Source organism: Vicia villosa, linkage group LG3, assembly GCF_029867415.1.
Source record: "Vicia villosa cultivar HV-30 ecotype Madison, WI linkage group LG3, Vvil1.0, whole genome shotgun sequence".
Classification (NCBI taxonomy): Eukaryota; Viridiplantae; Streptophyta; class Magnoliopsida; order Fabales; family Fabaceae; genus Vicia; species Vicia villosa.
This window is the reverse complement of record NC_081182.1, coordinates 207,963,042-207,985,098: the sequence shown is the minus strand read 5'-3', so window position 1 is coordinate 207,985,098 and position 22,057 is coordinate 207,963,042. Positions and strand designations below refer to the sequence as shown.

General features: G+C 32.6%; 1 protein-coding gene and 1 long non-coding RNA gene across 4 annotated transcripts; one reads left to right on the top strand and one right to left on the bottom strand.

The window, feature by feature from the left end:
* Positions 1-6,219: 6,219 nt before the first annotated feature.
* LOC131657224 (uncharacterized) lies at positions 6,220-7,941 on the bottom strand. 3 transcript variants are annotated; one of them, XR_009300535.1, is made up of 4 exons: positions 7,849-7,941; positions 7,699-7,748; positions 6,876-7,456; positions 6,220-6,779 (listed from the first exon to the last, which is right to left on the bottom strand). It is a non-coding gene; the product is annotated as an uncharacterized LOC131657224 (long non-coding RNA). The 3 variants fall into 3 exon arrangements; XR_009300537.1 differs by having other exon boundaries at positions 7,699-7,761; positions 7,849-7,912; XR_009300536.1 differs by having other exon boundaries at positions 6,876-7,761; positions 7,849-7,921.
* Positions 7,942-19,305: 11,364 nt separating this feature from the next.
* LOC131657221 (uncharacterized) lies at positions 19,306-20,661 on the top strand. The gene has a single exon (XM_058926684.1). The coding sequence runs from the start codon at positions 19,306-19,308 to the stop codon at positions 20,596-20,598; it is 1,293 nt and encodes a 430-aa protein (XP_058782667.1). The 3' UTR covers positions 20,599-20,661.
* The last annotated feature ends 1,396 nt before the right edge of the window (positions 20,662-22,057 follow it).

Sequence of the window (22,057 nt, the reverse complement as noted above, 5' to 3'; positions counted from 1 at the left end):
CTCCTTTTCTCTTTTCACGGTATCTCTGTTTCTATTCTCTAAACAGCAATGAATCTCTTTCATCTCTCAAACCAAAATGAACAATCAACAATCATAAATCTCTTATCTATGGCGACTCAGCAAAATATCCGAACAAAAAATCTTAGCATAAATTGCAACTAAACACACAACAATAACAAAGATCAAGGACTCTGCAGAGATAGAAAGGGATTCGAAGATTTACCTATGGCGATGATCGATGGATCAGTTGTTGAAGTTGTCAACGGAGAATCTGGGACGAAGAATACATCACTCAGTTTGACGTCGATTCGGTGAACAAGTTTTCGCTGATGGAGTTTGGATGGAGACGACGTGTGCTTCTGCTCCGAGTTGTTACGAAGTTATGGTCCGAAGGTGTGAAGGTGATTGAAGTAGATGCGTCGAAGGTTGAAGATTCACGATGCGTAGCTTTTTGAGCGTGATTCGGAGTGGTGATAGTTTTTGTTTCAATGAAGACGATCTGAAACGTTGATGTTGTGAAGGTAAGTTCTGAACCGCTGAAGCTCACCCGTCGATGGCGGTTTTTTTGGCTGCTTCGTTGGTAGATGATGTTGAGCTGATGTTGAGAATTTGTTGGAAGTGTCTGGTGTTTGAAGATGATGGAAAGAGGGTTTTATGAGGTGAGTGGGTTTTCATATGGATGATGGAGAGTTACAGTGAAGGTTTTGGATATTGTGAGGTTCAAACGTTTCATGTTTGGGAGGAAGATTATCATTCTTTTTTTTTGCAGAATTTATTTTCTTTTCGTGTGGCTCCCCCTTTGCTTGTGTTGAGTATCTGTTTATATAGGCTGAGATTAGGGTTTTGAATTGAAATTGGGGGGAAATGTTGGTGTGAATTTGACCTTATTTGGTATCTGATCTATGATCTTTTTGAATGCAGGTGTTTTGCTTTGGCTTTTTTGTGCAAGATTGGAGCAGAGACAAGGGCAGAGTTTTTGGACCTTTATGTGTGGCTTGTAGCAAGAAGGCATTTGTCAGTGAGAGGTAGCAGCAAGAATGCAGAGACAATACTTGGACTATTATGCATATTAGGCAGGTTGTGATAGGGATTGCATTGAACCATGGTGATATGCAGAAGAAGTGAAGACCATTTTTGTCATTTTTTGTGTTGTAATGGGCTTTACAAAAGAAATCAAATTTGGGCCACTTGGACATAAGGTCAATAATAATAATAATAATGAAACTAAAATAAAACAAAAATTGGTGTAAACTAAATCTAAAATAAAAATAATATTAAAACTAAAAATTAATCTAAACTATTCTAATTTTTTTACATTTTTTAATTAAAATGATGATGATAAAATTAAAATATATAGTCTAAAACAAAAATTCGAAAAAAAAAGGTAACTCGAACAACAATATGCAAAGATGTAAAATGTAAGCTATTTTTGTTAACTTCAATAAAAAGTCAATTTTTGAATGATAAATACACGAAATAAAATGCGACAAGTAAAAAATGAATGAAAATGCGTGGGTCAAAAATTGGGGTGCGACAGCCCTCACATAAGAAAAGAGGAGAAAGAGATGGAATATAGAAGAAAGAAAAGTCTTATGTTATTTGTGACTTAATTGAGGATGATGAACTTTAGGGAAGTACAAATATCCATTTTTAATTGTTTGGGTAAAGAGGAGAAAGAGATTCATTAAATTGCCATTCATTGTTAAGAAAATTCAATAATAAAATAGTTGTTTGTAAAAATAAATGTGATTTTATATCACAAGAAAGAAGAATCATAATATGAACAATTGATTCTTTGACAGAGTTTTATCAAATGAATATAAACGGTCAACAAGGTCTAGAGCCTTAATGACTCTTTGGCTTGCCTGTCATGGGAGACTAGCCACCAAACATCGTCTGAAAAATTTTGATATGATTAATGATAGTTGATGTTGTTTTTGTTCTGCTGGTGAAATTATGAATCATTTGTTTTATGAATGCTATGATCTTAAGCAAATATGGGTTACGATCTTTGAGTTGATCCATATCAATAGGGTTTCTCTAGAGTGGGATAAAGAATTAGATTGGATAATCTCCTCCACCAAAGATAAGGGATGGAGACCTGCAATTTTGAAACTGGCTGCTGTCAAAACTTTATATGGAGTCTGGAAATACCGTAACGATATTAGTTACGGTAATACTGTTGATAAAACAAAGATAGCGGACAATATTATTGATATGATAATTTATAGGGGTTGGTATAGCGGAAAACTTAGAAAACATATAGTTGAGCTTATGCTAGCTTAGTTTGATTTCATGTGTTTTTCTTTTTGTCTTTTGCTAAGGCTGGATCCTAGCGATCGTCATGTTCATCTTGCTATATTTTTTAATTAGTACAAGTTGTTTTATTAAAAAACCAAGTTTAAATCAATTTTTCCACTTATGTTGCTTTCCATGGTTTTAAAAAATAAGTTAGGGATAATTATTTAGAGAGAAAGAGAGAGGGAGAGAGATTAAGTGTGGTATGGACTATTTAGATCGTGTAGATTTCTTTAATCTAACGCTCAACTTGAATGGTACATAGGTGAGGGATATAATTGATCCCTCGTTCTAGAATTCACCTTAATATATAAATAACTATAATTTTACTTTATCCAACATATAATTTTAAAACATCAAAATATTTGAGACCCTATGTAGTGGCACTTAGGGTCCGTTTGGTAACCCAAAAAAAAGCTTTTAATTTTTATCTTATTAACTCACATTAATGAAAAAGTTCTGTTTGGTAACGCTATTTTACCTTTTAGCTTGTAGTTTTTTTATTAGTTTTTAGCTTTTTTTTTTCAAAAGCTATTTTAAGTAGCTTTTGAACTTTTAGCTTATGACTTTTTTTTTCCATTTATACTCTTATTATTTTAACAAAATATTATTACCCTTATTAATTAAAATGATATTCTATGTAATTTTGTATTTATTAGTTAATGAAATAGCTAATTTAGCAAACACCCATGTTAGCTTATGAACTATCAGTCACCAGCTATAAGCTATCAGCTATAAACTATCAGCTAGTTTTTCAATAAAAAGTCTTGTTGCACAGTCAACCGGCCTTGGAAAAAGCACTTATAATAAGTATCATTTCACTTTGATAATCAATGTAGAATGGAATTGAAATAATAATTAACACTCCATATAGGCTCATAGGCTCGCTTAAAAAGAGATTGAATTGAAACCAAAATATCGAAGCAATGAAAACTTGACCCTTCAATATGATAAGGATATAATCTTAAAATTTTTCACAGGGTGCGTTTAATTTACAAAATAAGAAGTATTAGACAAAACAATATTAAACAGTATATGACAGTATAAGACAATTTTTTGTGTTGTACTCTGTTTTATGGTTGATCCATTCGATATTATTATTTTTCTATTTTATTTGATATTTTTATGTACCATACAAAATAGTATAAATCTAATCTAATTCTAATATATATCTATAAAAATTAAAGTACATGGAAATTCTAAGTAAACCCCATTTAATTAAATGTTTAATCTAATTTGATTGGGTATAAATGACTAATTGCACTGTGCTGCAATCCCAAGCATTTGGTAATTAATACCGTTTATGTGTCATGTCTAGGCTTTTTGTTGTATGAGGGCACTATTTAAGCTACTAAATAAAGAAAATATTCTTTATAAAAATTAACATTTCAATTTCAAATACACTTTTAATGCATTAAATACATGTATTTTAATAAAAATTTACCAGTTTAATTACTCAAAGAGTACTCCAAGGACACTAGTTAGCTTTTCTCTTATTTTAATAATGGGATTATTAACTATTACAAAGTATTAAAATTTTGAATAATGGGATAATTATCCATCTTTACACACTTCAAAATTTTGAATAATGAAAAACCACATTAATGATATGCAGCCACACAACTTCCCACTCAACCATCATAGACAATTTGCTTCAATCTCTATATATTACACCAATTAAATACTCCCTCCGTTTTTTATTATAAGTCGTTTTAAATTTTTCACACAGATTAAGAAAAATAATATTTGTTGTATGAAAATGAGAAATTATGAAAATGTTTACAAAATTATCCTTCATTAATAACATGTGGAAGATAAATTTATATAATTGAAAGGAGAGAGAATAATAAATAGTTAAGGATATAATAGGAAAAATATCATTAATTATTCATTAAAATTGTAAAGCGACTTATATTTAAATACAAAATTATTTTCTAAAACGACTTATAATAAAAAACGGAGGGAGTATAAGTATCACAACCTGAGATATATATTACATTAACATTGACTATTTACCATTCGTTTGTATCACAATTTCTATCTCTTTCTCTTTTGGTAACTTCTTCTACCCAACTCAAAAAGTTGGATAAAGTTACCTTCTTTACAAAATGTTTTGAAAACAAAAAACATTTATAGTATTTTAATAAATAATTAAATGTATTAAATAAGATAGAATCATGTGATTGGTTGAAGGTACACTACCCAACTTTTGTGATGGATAGAAAAGTTAACCCCTTCTCTTTTTGTTATCCACAACCTGAGATAGTGTGAAAACCAAAGTAATGAGAAATAAATATGTTAGACAGTATGTTTTTGGAACATATACATGAATATTAAACTAATGATAATACGGATATTTGAATCAATACAAAAGCTAGATATAGTAGTAATTATTTATCACAGGGCGCCGTCTAAGGTGGGAGACCCTCATAGGTCTCTCACGTGAGAGACTAATTTTTTTTTTTTTGGCTCAAATGAACTAGAACCATTAGATTAGAATTAGATTAGGTGTCTACACTATCCATCAATGCACTATCACACACAATATCATTGTCCTCCCTTACACATTCTTCTCTCTCCATCTCTCACATCTTCTCTTTTCTTCTTCATTTTCTATCACTGTACAATATTTTTTTGCAAATGATTCACTTTTTTTTTTACATTTTTATTATTAGTCTTTTAAATCAATTTATAATATTTATATGTTTTTAAACATATTAATTCATTCATAATCATTATAAAACTTTGTTTTTAATTAAAAGCAAAATTTATTAAGATTACAATAAATAATTGTGAATTTGTATTTAAGATAGTATTTAATTCGATAAAAAAAACATATAATATTTAATTTTTAGATTAATATTATTTTAATTTTAATTTAATTATAAGAAAAAGTGTGTTATTTTCAAATACAGAAAAATTATGATATTTTTCAATCAACAAAATATATTTACAATACAATAGATGTTATGTTATTGATTAAAAAAATATAATTAAAAAGAACTACAAAGACATTGCGGTCTTAAATAGATGCACATCCTATCAAATATAAAGATACTATTTAAATTTAGAACCTATTTTTATCAACTTCCAAGGTATTTTAATATTTATATAAATTAACAATAATGTTAAATTATTCAATTAATTTTTATTATACTATTTTTGAATTGATGATAATATTACATATTAAATTATATGAACAATAATTATAAAATCTGTTTTAATTGTTAATAATAGATGATAATCTCAAATATTTTCATTATTTTTAATTCTACCGTTATAGAACTTTTCATTCTATTATTTTAGGATATCTAATAAATGTCAATCAATTTGATTAATTTCATTGGCATTCAATTTTTTATTATTCATTATCATAATAATTATTCTAATCATTTTGGTAGTATTAAAATAATTAATATTAAAATTGGTTTCATTGATTTAAAAAGACAAAAAATATATATGTTAGTTATAAGTTGTTGATTAATACAAAAAAATCATAACAATAATTGTATTAAATTTTTTATTAAAATATATTAATTGGTATTAAATTTTAAACTTATTATGATATAACATTTGTATTATTTTATTAAATTTGTACTATACGATCATTATTACAATAATAATTACATTTTTTTGTACAATTAGTAAAAAATAAAAGTAGCTATACTTAAAATAATTTAGGAATTCAAACACGGAAAAAAATATATTATTTTTTTAATTATTTTTATTAATAATATTTTTATAAAGAAATTATTTTTAATTTAAAATACAATAGTTTTTAAGAGAATATATGTAAAAGTGAGCTATATATTATTGATGTAATAATTTAGTAATATATGTTATTAATGTGAATAAGATAGATATATGTCTCTTATAAATTTATTTAAAATACTTTTAATTAAATGAGTAAATGGAAATAAGTTTTTGATTGATCAAAATATTTTTATAAATAATATCGAAACAAAAATAATATTTACATATAGCAAATATATCGGTCTAAATAATATTTACAAATATTTTTTGGTCCCTATATATTGGTCTAAATCATGGTTCAATTGAAATAGGAGTAATGTGTTTCTTGACTAGCTTATTTGAGACAGATGCTCTTTAAACTTGACAATTGATTCAGTCTTTTCTGTTGGCCCTTTCTGCTGGCCCTGGTTTTATGCCATCTAAACTTCGATTGTGGTTTATCTGCTTCACTTTGTTTACTCTCTGGAATTTGTGGTTGTTTCCTACTATTTGCTGCAATTCCTTCAGCATATTCTCTAAGCAAACTTTTGAATTTTGCGTAGTGTTCAAACAACCCTCCGTCTAGTGCTATCACCGACTTTTGCTTCTCACCAGCCTTAACTGTATCTCTTCCTATTTTCTTGAGGATTCCTAAAATACCAGCAGCAGCAAGACGTACACCGCAAGAAGCAACATATCCAGAAAAGTTCCACAACAATTTTCCTTTCATTTAGTGATGTGTTAGAGACCTGCAAAAAGGAAATCAGTAAGAAAAAGTATCCATTGTGAGGCATGAAAGTTGTATTTCAACATTGTGAGTAGAGCAAGCATGCATACATGCGTACCTTTAATATATCCTTCAATTTCGTTCCAACCAATTTCAGATCCGGCATTGTGTCGTGGTGGTGGATATAATATCTTCGCAGTCGCGCACTTACATTTTCGATTGTTTAGGAGAGAAATTTGTATGAAAAAATATGAATCAAAAAGTGATAGAAAAGGATCACATGAAAGCTATAAAGATTCTTCTTCTTTCTAAAGTTTGTCTGCAATATAAAAGCTAATATAATACGAGTAAAACTTTAGACCTCATCATGTATTGTTTCATAATAAGGATTGGATAAATTAATATCTCCCTTATATTTATTCCCATTGTTTTGTGCCAGTTACATATTTAATGTTACTTGTTCTTGAAAAGTTCCAAACAATGTTCTTGATCCAAGTTCCTACTCCAGAATTTGCTATAGTATTCTGGGTATGTAAACCCTCTGTATATGGCTCCAGATCCATTTTTAGTTAGCGGCTTTGCAGGACATATTAATGCCTCATTACCTGGGCAGAGAAATGAAGCCACTGAAAGCCTTGGCTTTTCAGCATTCACAATAGCCCTATGTCAAACACTCTTATAAAGTCCATTACTTAAAGCCTGCAATCACCCAAGTGTAGCATAAAAATGTTAAAACTCTAAGATTTTATTGTGTACTGATAAATGATACATTTTATTACCTTCTTCATCACTTATTCCTCTTGTTTTCCCATTACTGATTTGAGTATCTCTTTTTATGGATTTTGGCATTTCATGTGGGGTATTTTAAACGTTAATATCTTAATGACATTTCCTCTATCAGATACAAAAGCCATCCACTAAAAAAAGTTTCATTAAGATACCTGAATCTGATATCAAGACGTAAATATAGGAGTGTGCTTGCACAAGGAATCTGTATAGCAGGCCTGCATATCAAGGTCAGCAAGTGATGAGCAAAACAAGTGATATACTACAATTTAAGCCAAATAGAACAATAGATGAATTATCCCTACCTATTCTTCAGGGTTAACACAATCAGCATCAAGATCTTGATCCATAACCACCAAATTTCGCCCCTATAATTTTGTTCCTCAATATTATTAGAACAAAAAACTAATTATTTTGCAGGCCAAATATAATTGGTAATGATAATAAATTAAATGGTTAGGATAAATATGTCTTAAAAATCAATCATTAAAGTTAGTAATTGAAATATAAATAAGAGAGACAATGCACTAATTATATTATTTAAATTTGTCTTAAAAACCAATCTCATATACACACACGAAAAATCCTTAAGTTTTACTCATAGGTTCAATTTAACTTTTGATATCATTCTAAATTAATGGTTATAAATGACCACTTAATAACTCCATGATTATTTTTAAAAATAGTTTCTCCCAATTTTGATAATAAATAATTTTTAGTTTATCAAATCATAATACCTTATCATCAAATAAAATATATTTTTTCACTATTTTTAAAAACTCAAGTTATTCCTCATTTTAAAAAATGTGATTCTAAAAATAAGGAATTATGATGCTAAATATTTCAATAAAAAAATAATGATTCTTAATTAAAAAATCAATTTACTCTCAATTTAAAAAAAATATCATTTTTTTTTATTAAAATGAAATTATATTTTTAACAACATTTTATTTTATTTTTTAAAGATTACATGTTATTTACTTTTTCTTAATAATATTTTTCACAAATACGTAATTTTTAATATTTCACAAATACATAATTTTTAAAGATAGTTGACCATCTACAATGCATCCCTAACATGGTTCAGACATAGTCGACCATCATCAGCTGACTATCAAACATGGTTCAAATATAGTTGATCATCTACAATGCATCTCTGACATCACACATAGTCGACCATCATCCGTTGACTACCTGACATGGTTCACACATAGTTGACCATCTTCAGTGCATCCCTTACATGGTTCACACATAGTCGATCATCATGAGCTAACTATCTGACATGGATCACACATAGTTGACCATCTACAATGCATCTCTTACATGGTTTACACATAGTCGACCATCATCGGCTGACTATTTAACATGGTTCACACATAATCAACCATCTACCATGCATCCCTGACATGATTTACACATAGTCGATCATCATCAACTGACTATCTAACATGGTTCACACATAGTTTTCCATCTACTATGCATCCTTGACATGGTTCACACATAGTCGAACATAATCAGCTGACTATTTGACATGGTTCACACATAGTCGACCATCATTAGTGCATCTCTGACAAGGTTCACACATAGTTTACCATCATGAGTTGAATCCCTGGCATGGTTCACACATAGTTTACCGTCATCAGTTGGATCATTGACATGGTTAACACATAGATTACCATCATCAGTTGAATCCCTGACATGGTTGACACATAGTTTACCAACATCAGTTGAATCCCCAACATGGTTCACACATAGTTTACCATCATCAGTTGAATCCTCAACATGGTTCACACATAGTTTACCATCATCAGTAGAATCCCTGATATGGTTCACACATAGTTTACCATCATTAGTAGAATCCCTGACATGGTTAACGCATAGTTTATCATCATCAGTTGACTCCATGTCATGGTTCACACATAATTTACCATCATCAGTTGACTCCCTGACATGGTTCACACATACTTTACCATCATCAGTTGAATCCCTGACATGGTTCACACATAGTTTACCATCATTAGTTGAATCCCTGACGTGGTTCACACATAGTTTACCATCATAAGTTGAATCCCTGACACGGTTGACACATAGTTTACAATCATCAGTTGAATCCATGACATGGTTCACACATAGTTCTCCATCATCAGTTGAATCCCTGACGTGGTTGACACATAGTTCGACATCATCAGTTGAATCATTGACATGGTTGACACATAGTTCGACATCATCAGTTGAATCCCTAACATGTTTGACACATGGTTCGACATCATCTGTTGAATCCGTGACATGGTTCACACATAATTTACCGTCATCAGTTAAATCCTTGACATGGTTCACACATAGTTCGACATCATCAGTTGAATCCTTGACATGGTTCACACATAGTTTACCATCATCAGTTGAATCCCTGACATGTTTCACACACGGTTGAACATCATCAGTTGAATCACTAACATGGTTCACACATAGTTTACCATTATCAGTTGAATCCCTGACATGGTTCACACAAAGTTCGACATCATGAGTTGAATCCCTAACATGGTTGACACATAGTTCGACATCATCAGTTGAATCCCTGACATGGTTCACACATAGTTTGACATCATCAGTTGAATCCCTGACATGTTTCACACATGGTTCGACATCATCAGTTGAATCACTGTCATGGTTTACACATAGTTTACCATCATCAATTGAAACCCTGACATGTTTCACACATGGTTGGACATCATCAGTTGAATCACTGGCATGGTTCACACATAGTTTACCATCATCAGTTGAATCCATGACATGGTTCACACATAGTTTGACATCATCAGTTGAATCCCTGACATGGTTGACACATAGTTCGACATCATTAGTTGAATACCTGACATGGTTCACACATAGTGCAACATCATCAGTTGAATCAGTAACATGGTTCACACATCGTTTACCATCATCAGTTGAATCCCTAACATGGTTCGCACATAATTTACCAGCATCAGTTGAATCTCTGACATGGATCACACATAATTCGACATCATCAGTTGAATCCCTGACATGGTAGACACATCGTTCGACATCATCAATTGAATCCCTGACATGTTTCACGCATAGTTCAACATCATTAGTTGAATCCTTGACATGGTTCACACATAGTTATACATCATCAGTTGAATCCCTGACATGGTTCACACATAGCTTACCATCGTCAGTTGAATCCCTAACATGGTAGACACATGGTTCAACATCATTAGTTGAATCTCTGACATGGTTCATACATAGATTACCATCATCAGTTGAATCCCCGGCATGGTTCACACATAGTTAGACATCATCAGTTGAAACCATGACATGGATCACACATAGTTTGACATCATCAGTTGAATCCCTGACATGGTAGACACATAGTTCAACATCATCAGTTGAATCCCTGACATGGTTCACACATAGTTCGACATCATCAGTTGAAACCCTGACATGGTTCACACATAGTTTACAATCATCAGTTGAATCCCTTACATGGATCACACATAGTTCGACATCATCAGTTGAATCCCTGACATGGTAGACACAAAGTTCGACATCATCAATTTAATCCCTGACATGTTTCACACATAGTTCGACATTATCAAATGAATGCCTGACATGGTAGTAACATAGTTCGAGATCATCAGTTAAATCCCTGACATGTTTCACACATAGTTCGACACCATCAGTTGAATCCCTTACATGGATCACACATAGTTCGACATCATCAGTAGAATCCCTGACATGGTAGACACATAGTTCAACATCATCAGTTGAATCCCTGACATGGTTCACACATAGTTCGACATCATCAGTTGAATCCCTGACATGGTAGACACAAAGTTCGACATCATCAATTGAATCCCTGACATGGTTCATACAAAGTTTACCATCATCAGTAGAATCCCTGACATGGTTCCCACATAGTTCAACATCATCAGTTAAATCCCTGACAAGGTTAACACATAGTTCGAGATCATCAATTGAATCCCTGACATGGTAGACACATAGTTCTAGATCATTAGTTGACTCCCTGACATGTTTCACACATAGTTCGACATCATCAGTTGAATCCCTGACATGGATCACACATAGTTCGACATCATCAGTAGTATCCCTGACATGGTAGACACATAGTTCGACATCATCAATTGAATCCCTGACATGGTTCACACAAAGTTTACCATCATAAGTTGAATCCCTGACATGGTTCCCACATAGTTCAACATCATCAGTTAAATCCCTGACAAGTTTAACACATAGTTCAACATCATCAATTGAATCCCAGACATGGTTCACACAAAGTTTACCATCATCAGTTGAATCCCTGACATGGTTCCCACATAGTTCGACATCATCAGTTAAATCCCTGACAAGGTTAACACATAGTTCAACATCATCAATTGAATCCCTGACATGGTTCACACATAGTTCGACATCATCAATTGAATCCCTGACAAGGTTCACACATAGTTCGACATCATCAGTTGAATCCCTGACATGGTTCATACATAGTTATCCATCATCAGTTGAATCCCTGACATGTTTCACACATAGTTTGACATCATCAGTTGAATCCCTGACATGGTTCACACAAAGTTCGACATCATAAGTTGAATCCTTGACATGGTTGACACATAGTTTGACATTATCAGTTGAATCCCTGACATGGTTGACACATAGTTTACCATCATCAGTTGATTCCTTGACATGGTTCACACATAGTTCAACATCATCAGTTGAATCACTGACATGGTTCACACATAGTTTACCATCATCAGTTGAATCCCTGACATGTTTCACATACGGTTGGACATCATCAGTTGAATCACTAGCGTGGTTCACACATAGTTTACAATCATCAGTTGAATCCATGACATGGCTCACATATAGTTCGACATCATCAGTTGAATCCCTGACATGGTTGACACGTAGTTTGACATCATCAGTTGAATCCCTGACATGGTTCACACATAGTTTGACATCATTAGTTGAATCCCTGACATGTTTCACACATGGTTCGACATCATCAGTTGAATCACTGACATGGTTTACACATAGTTTACCATCATCAATTGAATCCCTGACATGTTTCACACATGGTTGGACATCATAAGTTGGATCCCTGGCATGGTTCACACATAGTTTACCATCATCAGTTGAATCCGTGACATGGTTCACACATAGTTTGACATCATCAGTTGAATCCCTGACATGGTTGACACATAGTTCGACATCAATAGTTGAATCCCTGACATGGTTCACACATAGTGCAACATCATCAGTTGAATCACTAACATGGTTCACACATCGTTTACCATCATCAGTTGAATCCCTAACATGGTTCGCACATAATTTACCAGCATCAGTTGAATCTCTGACATGGATCACACATAATTCAACATCATCAGTTGAATCCCGACATGGTAGACAATTTTTTTATTGACTTTATTGACATCATCAGTTGAAACCGACGTCTACAATTTTTTTATTGACTTTATTTAGTTGACTATAGAGTCGGCCAAACCGACGTTAACAAATTTCATTGACTTTTCTTTGTTGACTTTAGAGTCGGCCTAGGCCGACGCTACTAGGAATTGTTGACTTTTATTTGTTGACTTTAGAGTCGGTTAGTGCAACACTAAGCAAAAATGTTGACTTTTAATAATTTTGAAAACATAGCGTCGGCAACATTTAGCGTCTCCTTAGCCTCGGAAAAACTGACGCTACTTAGCCTAGGCTTTTGTGTAGCCGACGCTACCTAGTAGCTTCGGAGATTTTATCCTAGGCCCGACACCGACGCTAATCCGACGCTAAGTCAGTATTAGTGTCGGCTTTTACGCATTTAGCGTCGGCTTATGTCCTACGCTAATAATTGTTTTTCTAGTGGTGACATAGTTCGACATCATCAATTGAATCCCTGACATGTTTCACACATAGTTCAACATCATTAGTTGAATCCTTGACATGGTTCACACATAGTTATACATCATCAGTTGAATCCCTGACATGGTTCACACATAGATTACCATCGTCAGTTGAATCCCTCACATAGTAGACACATGGTTCGACATAATCAGTTGAATCCCTGACATGGTTCACACATAGATTACCATCATCAGTTGAATCCCTGACATGGTTCACACATAGTTAGACATCATCAGTTGAATCCCTAACATGGTTCACACAAAGTTCGACATCGTCAGTTGAATCCATGACATGGATCACACATAGTTTGACATCATCAGTTGAATCCCTGACATGGTAGACACATAGTTCAACATCATCATTAAATTCCTGACATGGTTCACACATAGTTCGACATCATCAGTTGAATCCCTGACATGGTTGACACATAGTTTACAATCATCAGTTGAATCCCTTACATGGATCACACATAGTTCGACATCATCAGTTGAATCCCTGACATGGTAGACACAAAGTTCGACATCATCAATTTAATCCCTGACATGTTTCACACATAGTTCGACATCATTAAATGAATGCCTGACATGGTAGTAACATAGTTAGAGATCATCAGTTGAATCCCTGACATGTTTCACACATAGTTTGACATCATCGGTTGAATCCCTTACATGGATCACACATAGTTCGACATCATCAGTAGAATCCCTGACATGGTAGACACATAGTTCGAGATCATCAGTTGAATCCCTGACATGTTTCACACATAGTTCGATATTATCAGTTGAATCCCTGACATGGATCACACATAGTTTGACATCATCAGTAGAATCCCTGACATGGTAGACACATAGTTCGACATCATCAATTGAATCCCTGACATGGTTCACACAAAGTTTACGATCATCAGTTGAATCCCTGACATGGTTCCCACATAGTTCAACATCATCAGTTAAATCCCTGACAAGGTTAACACATAGTTCGACATCATCAGTTGAATCCCTGACATGGTTCACACATAGTTCGACATCATCAGTTGAATCCCTGACAAGGTTCACACATAGTTCGACATCATCAGTTGAATCCCTGACATGGTTCATACATAGTTATCCATCATCAGTTGAATCCCTGACATGTTTCACACATAGTTCTCCATCATCAGTTGAATCCCTGACATGGTTCCCACAAAGTTCGACATCATAAGTTGAATCCCTGACATGGTTGACACATAGTTCGACATCATCAGGTGAATCCCTGACATGGTTCACACATAGTTTGACATCATCAGTTGAATCCCTGACATGTTTCACACATGGTTCGACATCATCAGTTGAATCACTGACATGGTTGACACATAGTTTACCATCATTAGTTGATTCCCTGACATGGTTCACACATAGTTCAACATCATCTGTTGAATCACTGACATGGTTTACACATAGTTTACCATCATCAGTTGAATCCCTGAGATGTTTCACACATGGTTGGACATCATCAGTTGAATCACTAGCATGGTTCACACATAGTTTACCATCATCAGTTGAATCCATGACATGGTTCACATATAGTTTGACATCATCAGTTGAATCCCTGACATGGTTGACACATAGTTCGACATCATTAGTTGAATCCCTGACGTGGTTCACACATAGTGCAACATCATCAGTTGAATCACTGACATGGTTCACACACCGTTTACCATCATCAGTTGAATCCCTGACATGGTTCGCACATAATTTACCAGCATCAGTTGAATCTCTGACATGGTTCATACATAGTTGACCATCATCAACTGACTTCCTGACATGGTTAACACATATTTGACCATCATTAGTTCATCTGTAACACGCTTCACACATAGTTGACCATCAACAGTTGAATCTCTGACATGGTTAACACAAAGTCGGACATCATTAGTTCTATCTCTAACATGGTTCACACATAGATGACCATCATTAGTTCATTTGTAACATGGTTATTATTATTATTATTATTATTATTATTATTATTATTATTATTATTATTATTAATATTATTATTTTTGTTATTTTTATGATTTTTATGATTTTTGTTATTTTTATTATATCTATGTGTTATTATTATTATTATTATTATTATTATTATTATTATTATTATTATTATTATTATTATTATCTTTGTTATTTTTATGATTTTTATTATTTTTGTTATTTTTATTATATCTATGTGTTATTATTATTATTATTAGGGTAATGCTAACTTGTGCCCCAAGGGCACATGTTTAGAAATCTATAAATGGAATGATTGTGTTGAAAAAGTAAATAAATAAATTAACTATGAATTTTTAATCAAATCAATACACAATTTTCAAACACAAAGTTTCTATATCCAACACAAACATTCCATTTGTAGATTTCTAAACATGTGCCCTTGGGGCACAAATTAGCATTACCCTTATTATTATTATTATTATTATTATTATTATTATTATTATTATTATTATTATTATTATTATTATTATTATTATTATTATTATTATTATTACTACTAATATTATTAGAGTTTATTATTATTAGTATTATTATTATTATTATTATAGATTAAAATAATTTATTTATACGTCATAATTGTTTTTAAATTAAAAAACTTATAATTTAAATTATCGGGAGATTTCTAAATTTATACATCATTTATTTTTTAAATTTAAAAAACAAATTTAAAATTAACGTGAGATTTTATAAATTAAACATAATTTATTTTTTAAATTAAAAAACATAAATTTTAGAAAATAATTTTTGCGTCAGATTTATTAAGTTAAACTTTATTTATTTTTTTAATTTAAATAAACATCAAGTTTTTAAATAAAAATGAATATTAATTCTAATTTTAATGTAAATTTATTCATGCAGTTATTGATTTATTAATTTTGGTCTTATCATTTTCAATTTTTAAATTTCTTCAGAATTAATAAAGGAAAATTTGTTCCAAGCATTCAACGTCCTTTTTCCTTTTTTATTTTTAATTTCTTCAACATTCAATTAAAGCTATAATCATTGGGTGTAAAATTTTTAGCTTTTACTGTACACCATTCAGACATTGGAAACAACAAAACACATATACCAACATTAAAGGAGTTTTGTTGTGTGTGTTGGGTACACTATAAGATCATCAACCCCAATTCAATCCAACGGCACCTCAATTTAATCCAATGGCAGAAAAGCATTTGAAACAAAAAAAAAAACGAAGTCTCTCACGGTGAGAGACCTAAACAGGCCTCTCACCCTAGCCTGAGCCTTATCACAGTTAGAGACATAAAAGTACCGCCTAGAATGAATAAATGATGGCTTGCTAATATATTTAAATTCAACTTTGTCATCTAGTTATTTAGTTATTTATCACAGTATGAGACATAAAATGATGGCTTGATGACATATTGGCTAATAGTTTTAGATTGTGGAAACGTTGGATGAAAGAAAGTAAAGGTAGTTACTGGAAAAATTATCTTCGAATATGTAAAATATAATATCGTGTTTGATAAAATCTTATATCAAATAGGATGATAGTAGATATTATTAGCTTGTTAATATATTAAAATACAGCTTTGGTATTTCACGCATTCAATATTAACAAAATTTTAGGGTTTTGAATTTTGAACACGCTTTTTGAGCGAGATTGAAGCTGCGGCAAACAGATTTGATGAAGAGGGAAAATTCGTATTAGAATCCAGATAATTACGTTTTCAATTTTATTTTTGGTTGATGAAGTGGCGCATAAGCTTGATTGATGAAGTGGGAAGAGAGGTAGCGCTGAGATAAAACTTAATTTTCCTAAAATCAGATATAGATTTATATTTACAAATGAAAAAAATGATATGCACTGACAGTGTAAAATATTTTTACACCGTCAATCAATCACAACCATATATCTAATTAAAACACAATTTTAATTTTAAAAATATAATATGACATGACAAGTATAAAAATTTTGATTGATTGTATGTGTAAAGTTAGTTTACTCAGTGCACTACCTTTAAACTCTTTACAAATTTGTCATTACTTTCATAATTAATATATCACACCAATTTTTCTAAAAATTAGGTTTGAATTTATATTTACAAATTTGTCACCGCTTTATACCTGTTTTTCTTAAAATTAACTGTTATTTATGAAAATAACTCATTTTATTAAATTTCACACCTTTTTTTAATAATGGAAATATAATAATAATTTTGTTGTCATTTCTACACTAGTATATGATGTTGATGTGAGGAGAGCGAGCTTCAAGGTGTTTGATCGGCGCAAACAAAAGGTATTGGTGACGGCAAGGTATTAGTATATTTTTTCATTTATTTAGTAATAGTTGTGTGTATATTTGGGTTGATGATTGATTTTTGTCCTACATACCTTCTGCAGTTCTGTTTTGATTTTTGTTATTTGGGTTGGTTCTTGTTGTTATGACTTTTGTTCCCATTTGTACAAAAATGCAAAATTCTTAAGCAAAAGGAAATGTTTGGTGTTCCTGAAAACAATGTCCCATATTGTTCCACAACCTCATTTATCCTCTTTTACTCACAGAGAGCCATTGGTTCAAATAGAGGTCTTCTCATAACTGAAGCTATTGACATCTCTAACACTGCTCACATATAAATAATAACTAAAGGTAAAAAGGAACGACGAAGATGGGTTTTTTAAGAAGGAGGATCTGTTCGAGGCTGTGAAAGCTGTTATGGTGGAAGTTGATAAAGAGCCTGGAAAAGAGATAAGAGATAATCATATGCAGTGGAGAGAGTTTCTGTTGGATAGGGAAATTCAGAACAAATTTATTGTTAAAGTGTTTCACTCTGAGTTAGGGAAAATCACTTTAATGTTTCAGCAAAATTACAATGTTACTATGATTGTTCATCAAATTCAGTGTGATACAAAATATAGTTTGTTTACTCCCTTCCATTGGAAAATAAAATGTCTTCAATTAAATTTGTTCTTTAATAGGTGTCTTTAAGACACTCCATTTAACAAGTTAGTAGCTAAAGGTAAGACTTTATATTTCTGAGAAAAGACTCATTGAAGCCAAGTCAACTCCATTTAAAGCCAACTCAACTCCATTTTAAGTTTGTAGTAAAAGGTAAGACTTCATTTCTGAATAGACAAGAAGGAAAAAAGACTCACTAAAGCCAACTCATCTTCATTTAAAATGTTAATAGCAAAATTAGCGAAAGATAACCTTCATTCTCGCGTAGATAAGAAGGAATAAGTCCTATAGAAATTGCAGGTTAGCTTGTGGGTATAAAAACACATGGTCATATTGATAATTCCAATGGTATAATCTTGTGATGTTGTATGTTATCTATCCTCCAATGTGGTCAATTTTTATTCAATTTCTAAACTAATTACTATTATGATTATGATGATAGCTATACAAAATTTGCAAAAAATTCAGTAACACAAACAGACTCATGATGCATTCTATATTAATGCAGGTGGAATAGTTGTACTTGCCTATTTCAGCTATAAGACCAAGTGCAATGGTGAGTTGAATTGAAGTCAACATGGGAAAATGATGTGCAATGGTGTGTGTAAAGTGGTGTTGAGTGTGTGTTGGAGGAGAGAGATGTTGAGAAAACTCAACACCAAGTAAACTGTCCCAGAGGCTGACGTGGCAGCGCCTGAATGGACCAAAGCTGGCGCGTGTGGGCCACGCGCTGGAGTGAGAGTGGGCTAGATCATGCACGCGGAGAGAGAAAGGGAAAGGTAATAAGTGCAGCCACGTGGCTGGTCTTGATTGGCTGGTCTCCATTTATGTACCAATATCCCAAATCCCATCCAATCTACCTCCAATATCACAAAAAAATGGATCCATCACAATATCATTTTGATATCGCAGCCTACAATCAAAATCGTGAAATTGAAGAAAATTATATAGTCAATCGATTTAGAGAGCGTAGAAACAAAATATCGGAAGATAATGCACCTCGTAGTAGAAAATATCTCAATAGAGATCATGCAGCGGCAAACCAAAGACTAATTGACGACTACTTTGCCAATGAGCCTACATATGACGATGCAATGTTTCGTCGTCGGTACCGGATGAAAAAAAATGTTTTCCTTCGAATCGTTGGGGACCTTTCAAGTAGTGATAACTACTTCACCCATCGAGTTGATGCAACCAATAAAGAAGGTATATCACCCTTAGCAAAATGTACCACAACAATGCGAATGTTAGCATATGGTGTGGCAGCGGATGCGGTCGATGAGTACATCAAAATAGGAGGTACTACAGCATTGGAGTGCTTACGTAGATTCTGTAAAGGAATCATACGCTTGTACGAGCAAGTGTATCTGAGAGCACCAACCCAAGATGACCTGCAAAGAATACTGCATGTTAGTGAAATGCGGGGGTTCCCAGGGATGATTGGGAGTATTGACTGCATGCACTGGGAGTGGAAAAATTGTCCTAAAGCATGGGAAGGACAATTTACTAGAGGGGATAAGGGAACCACCACAGTTATTCTTGAAGCAGTTGCATCTCATGACCTATGGATCTGGCATGCCTTTTTTGGATGTCCGGGAACGTTGAACGATATAAACGTTCTAGACCGGTCACCAGTGTTTGATGACGTGGAACAGGGAAAGGCTCCAAGTGTGAATTTCTTTGTGAATCAACGTCCATATAATATGGCATACTATCTAGCTGATGGTATCTACCCTTCTTATCCAACTTTCGTCAAATCGATTAGACTTCCTCAAAGTGAACCCGATAAATTATTTGCAAAATTTCAGGAGGGATGTCGGAAGGACATCGAACGTGCATTTGGAGTGCTCCAAGCTCGATTTAAAATCATCCGTGAACCAGCTCGCTTGTGGGACATAGCTGATTTGGGTATCATCATGAGGTCATGCATCATATTACATAATATGATTGTTGAGGATGAACGAGATTCATATTCTCAACGTTGGACCGATTTTGAGCAATATGGGGAAAGTGGATCTAGTGCACCACAACCATACTCGACCGAGGTGTTACCCGCTTTTGCAAATCATGTGCGTGCTAGATCAGAGTTCCGTGATCCAAATGTTCATCAAGAATTGCAAGCCGATCTAGTGAAGCACATATGGACAAAGTTTGGAATGTTCCGTGATTGAATTATTTGTGTGTTGTATTGCATTTTAAATTATTTGTATCGTACTAATTACGTTACTTGTGTGTTGTATTGCATTTTAAATTATTTGTAACGTACTAATTACGTTAATTGTGTGTTGTATTTTAAATTAATTTAAGATGATTTGTATCGTATCCAATTATTTAAATAAATTTTGTTTTTATTACAAAAAATTAAAAAATAAATTATTAAGTATTTATTATTTTAATTTAATTTTAATCGATAATTGTAATTTTATGTAATCATAAAAATAAAAATAAAATTTAAATAAGAATATGAAAATAAAAAGTGGTGGGGTAGGGTGTTGAGTGAAAAACCATTGGAGAGGGTAAAAGTTGAATGGGTGTTGAGTTATTAGGTGGAAGAAAGAGAAAATGATGTGGAGTGTTGGGAGTTGAAAAAATGAGTGTTGAGTTTTACAACCATTGTAAATGGTCTAAGTCATATTCTTTTAACCAAGGGTTCAACACATCGTAAGCTTTATCAACTACAGCTGGAATAGTTGTACTTCCTGACTATTTCAGCTTCATGTAAATATTATATTAGATAAAAGTGATATTTTATACTCCACGTTTGGTAGTTTAATAAAATATGATTAATATATCACACATTACACAAGGTGATTAAAACCAAAAAATCAACAGGTTCAACACTTCAACCAATTTAAATGGGAACGGTGCACAGATCCGGTCCCTTTGCATTTCTTACCCTTGCATCCACGTTTTTGCATTTCTTATGGATGTTTTGATTTTGGTGCCAAACTCTGTCTATTTTAAATTAATAATTATACATGGTTATTATGTATGGTGCCAAACTTGCATGAATTATCTAAAATATATGTAAGACATGCTTATAGGATAACATGTTGATGAAGTTTCTAGCATGCCTATTCAAACTGCCTTATAGGATTACGTATTTTTTAAATTAATTGTGGTATTCACCTGACTATTCAAACTGTACACAGTCACAAACACATATTTTCAACTATGCTTTCAAATTTACATATGGTATCGTTAGGTACATAAACTTTGTCTCTATTGAACATTATATATTATATATAGTTGATTAATATATGTTTATAGTACCTACTTGTAGGGGAGTGGATTGCCTGCCTTTGATTTTTGGTGCCTTTGATAACTTTAGGCAATAAAACATAAATAAATTAATATAATTAATTATGTTGATGAGTGAGAAATATTTGTTAGAGAGAGACACAAAAAGGCACCAAAGGCATGAAGGCCAGAGGTAGCCAATTCCAACCCCTACTTGCAGCTACCTAGCAAAACGTTGCACAAAAGCTCTTTTCAAACCTGTCTTCAAAGATACAGTTGTTTCCACATTTCCATTTGTTGATGTAAACATACCTTAAACCATTACACTAAACCTTGGACCCCGCGCCTGTTATATCACTATCAATTTACAAAAAAACAAGTACTTTCTTA

What these genes read in the sequence shown, in the direction of transcription:
- LOC131657221 (XM_058926684.1), top strand. Translation starts at nt 19,306, where the DNA reads ATGGATCCATCACAATATCATTTTGATATCGCAGCCTACAATCAAAAT.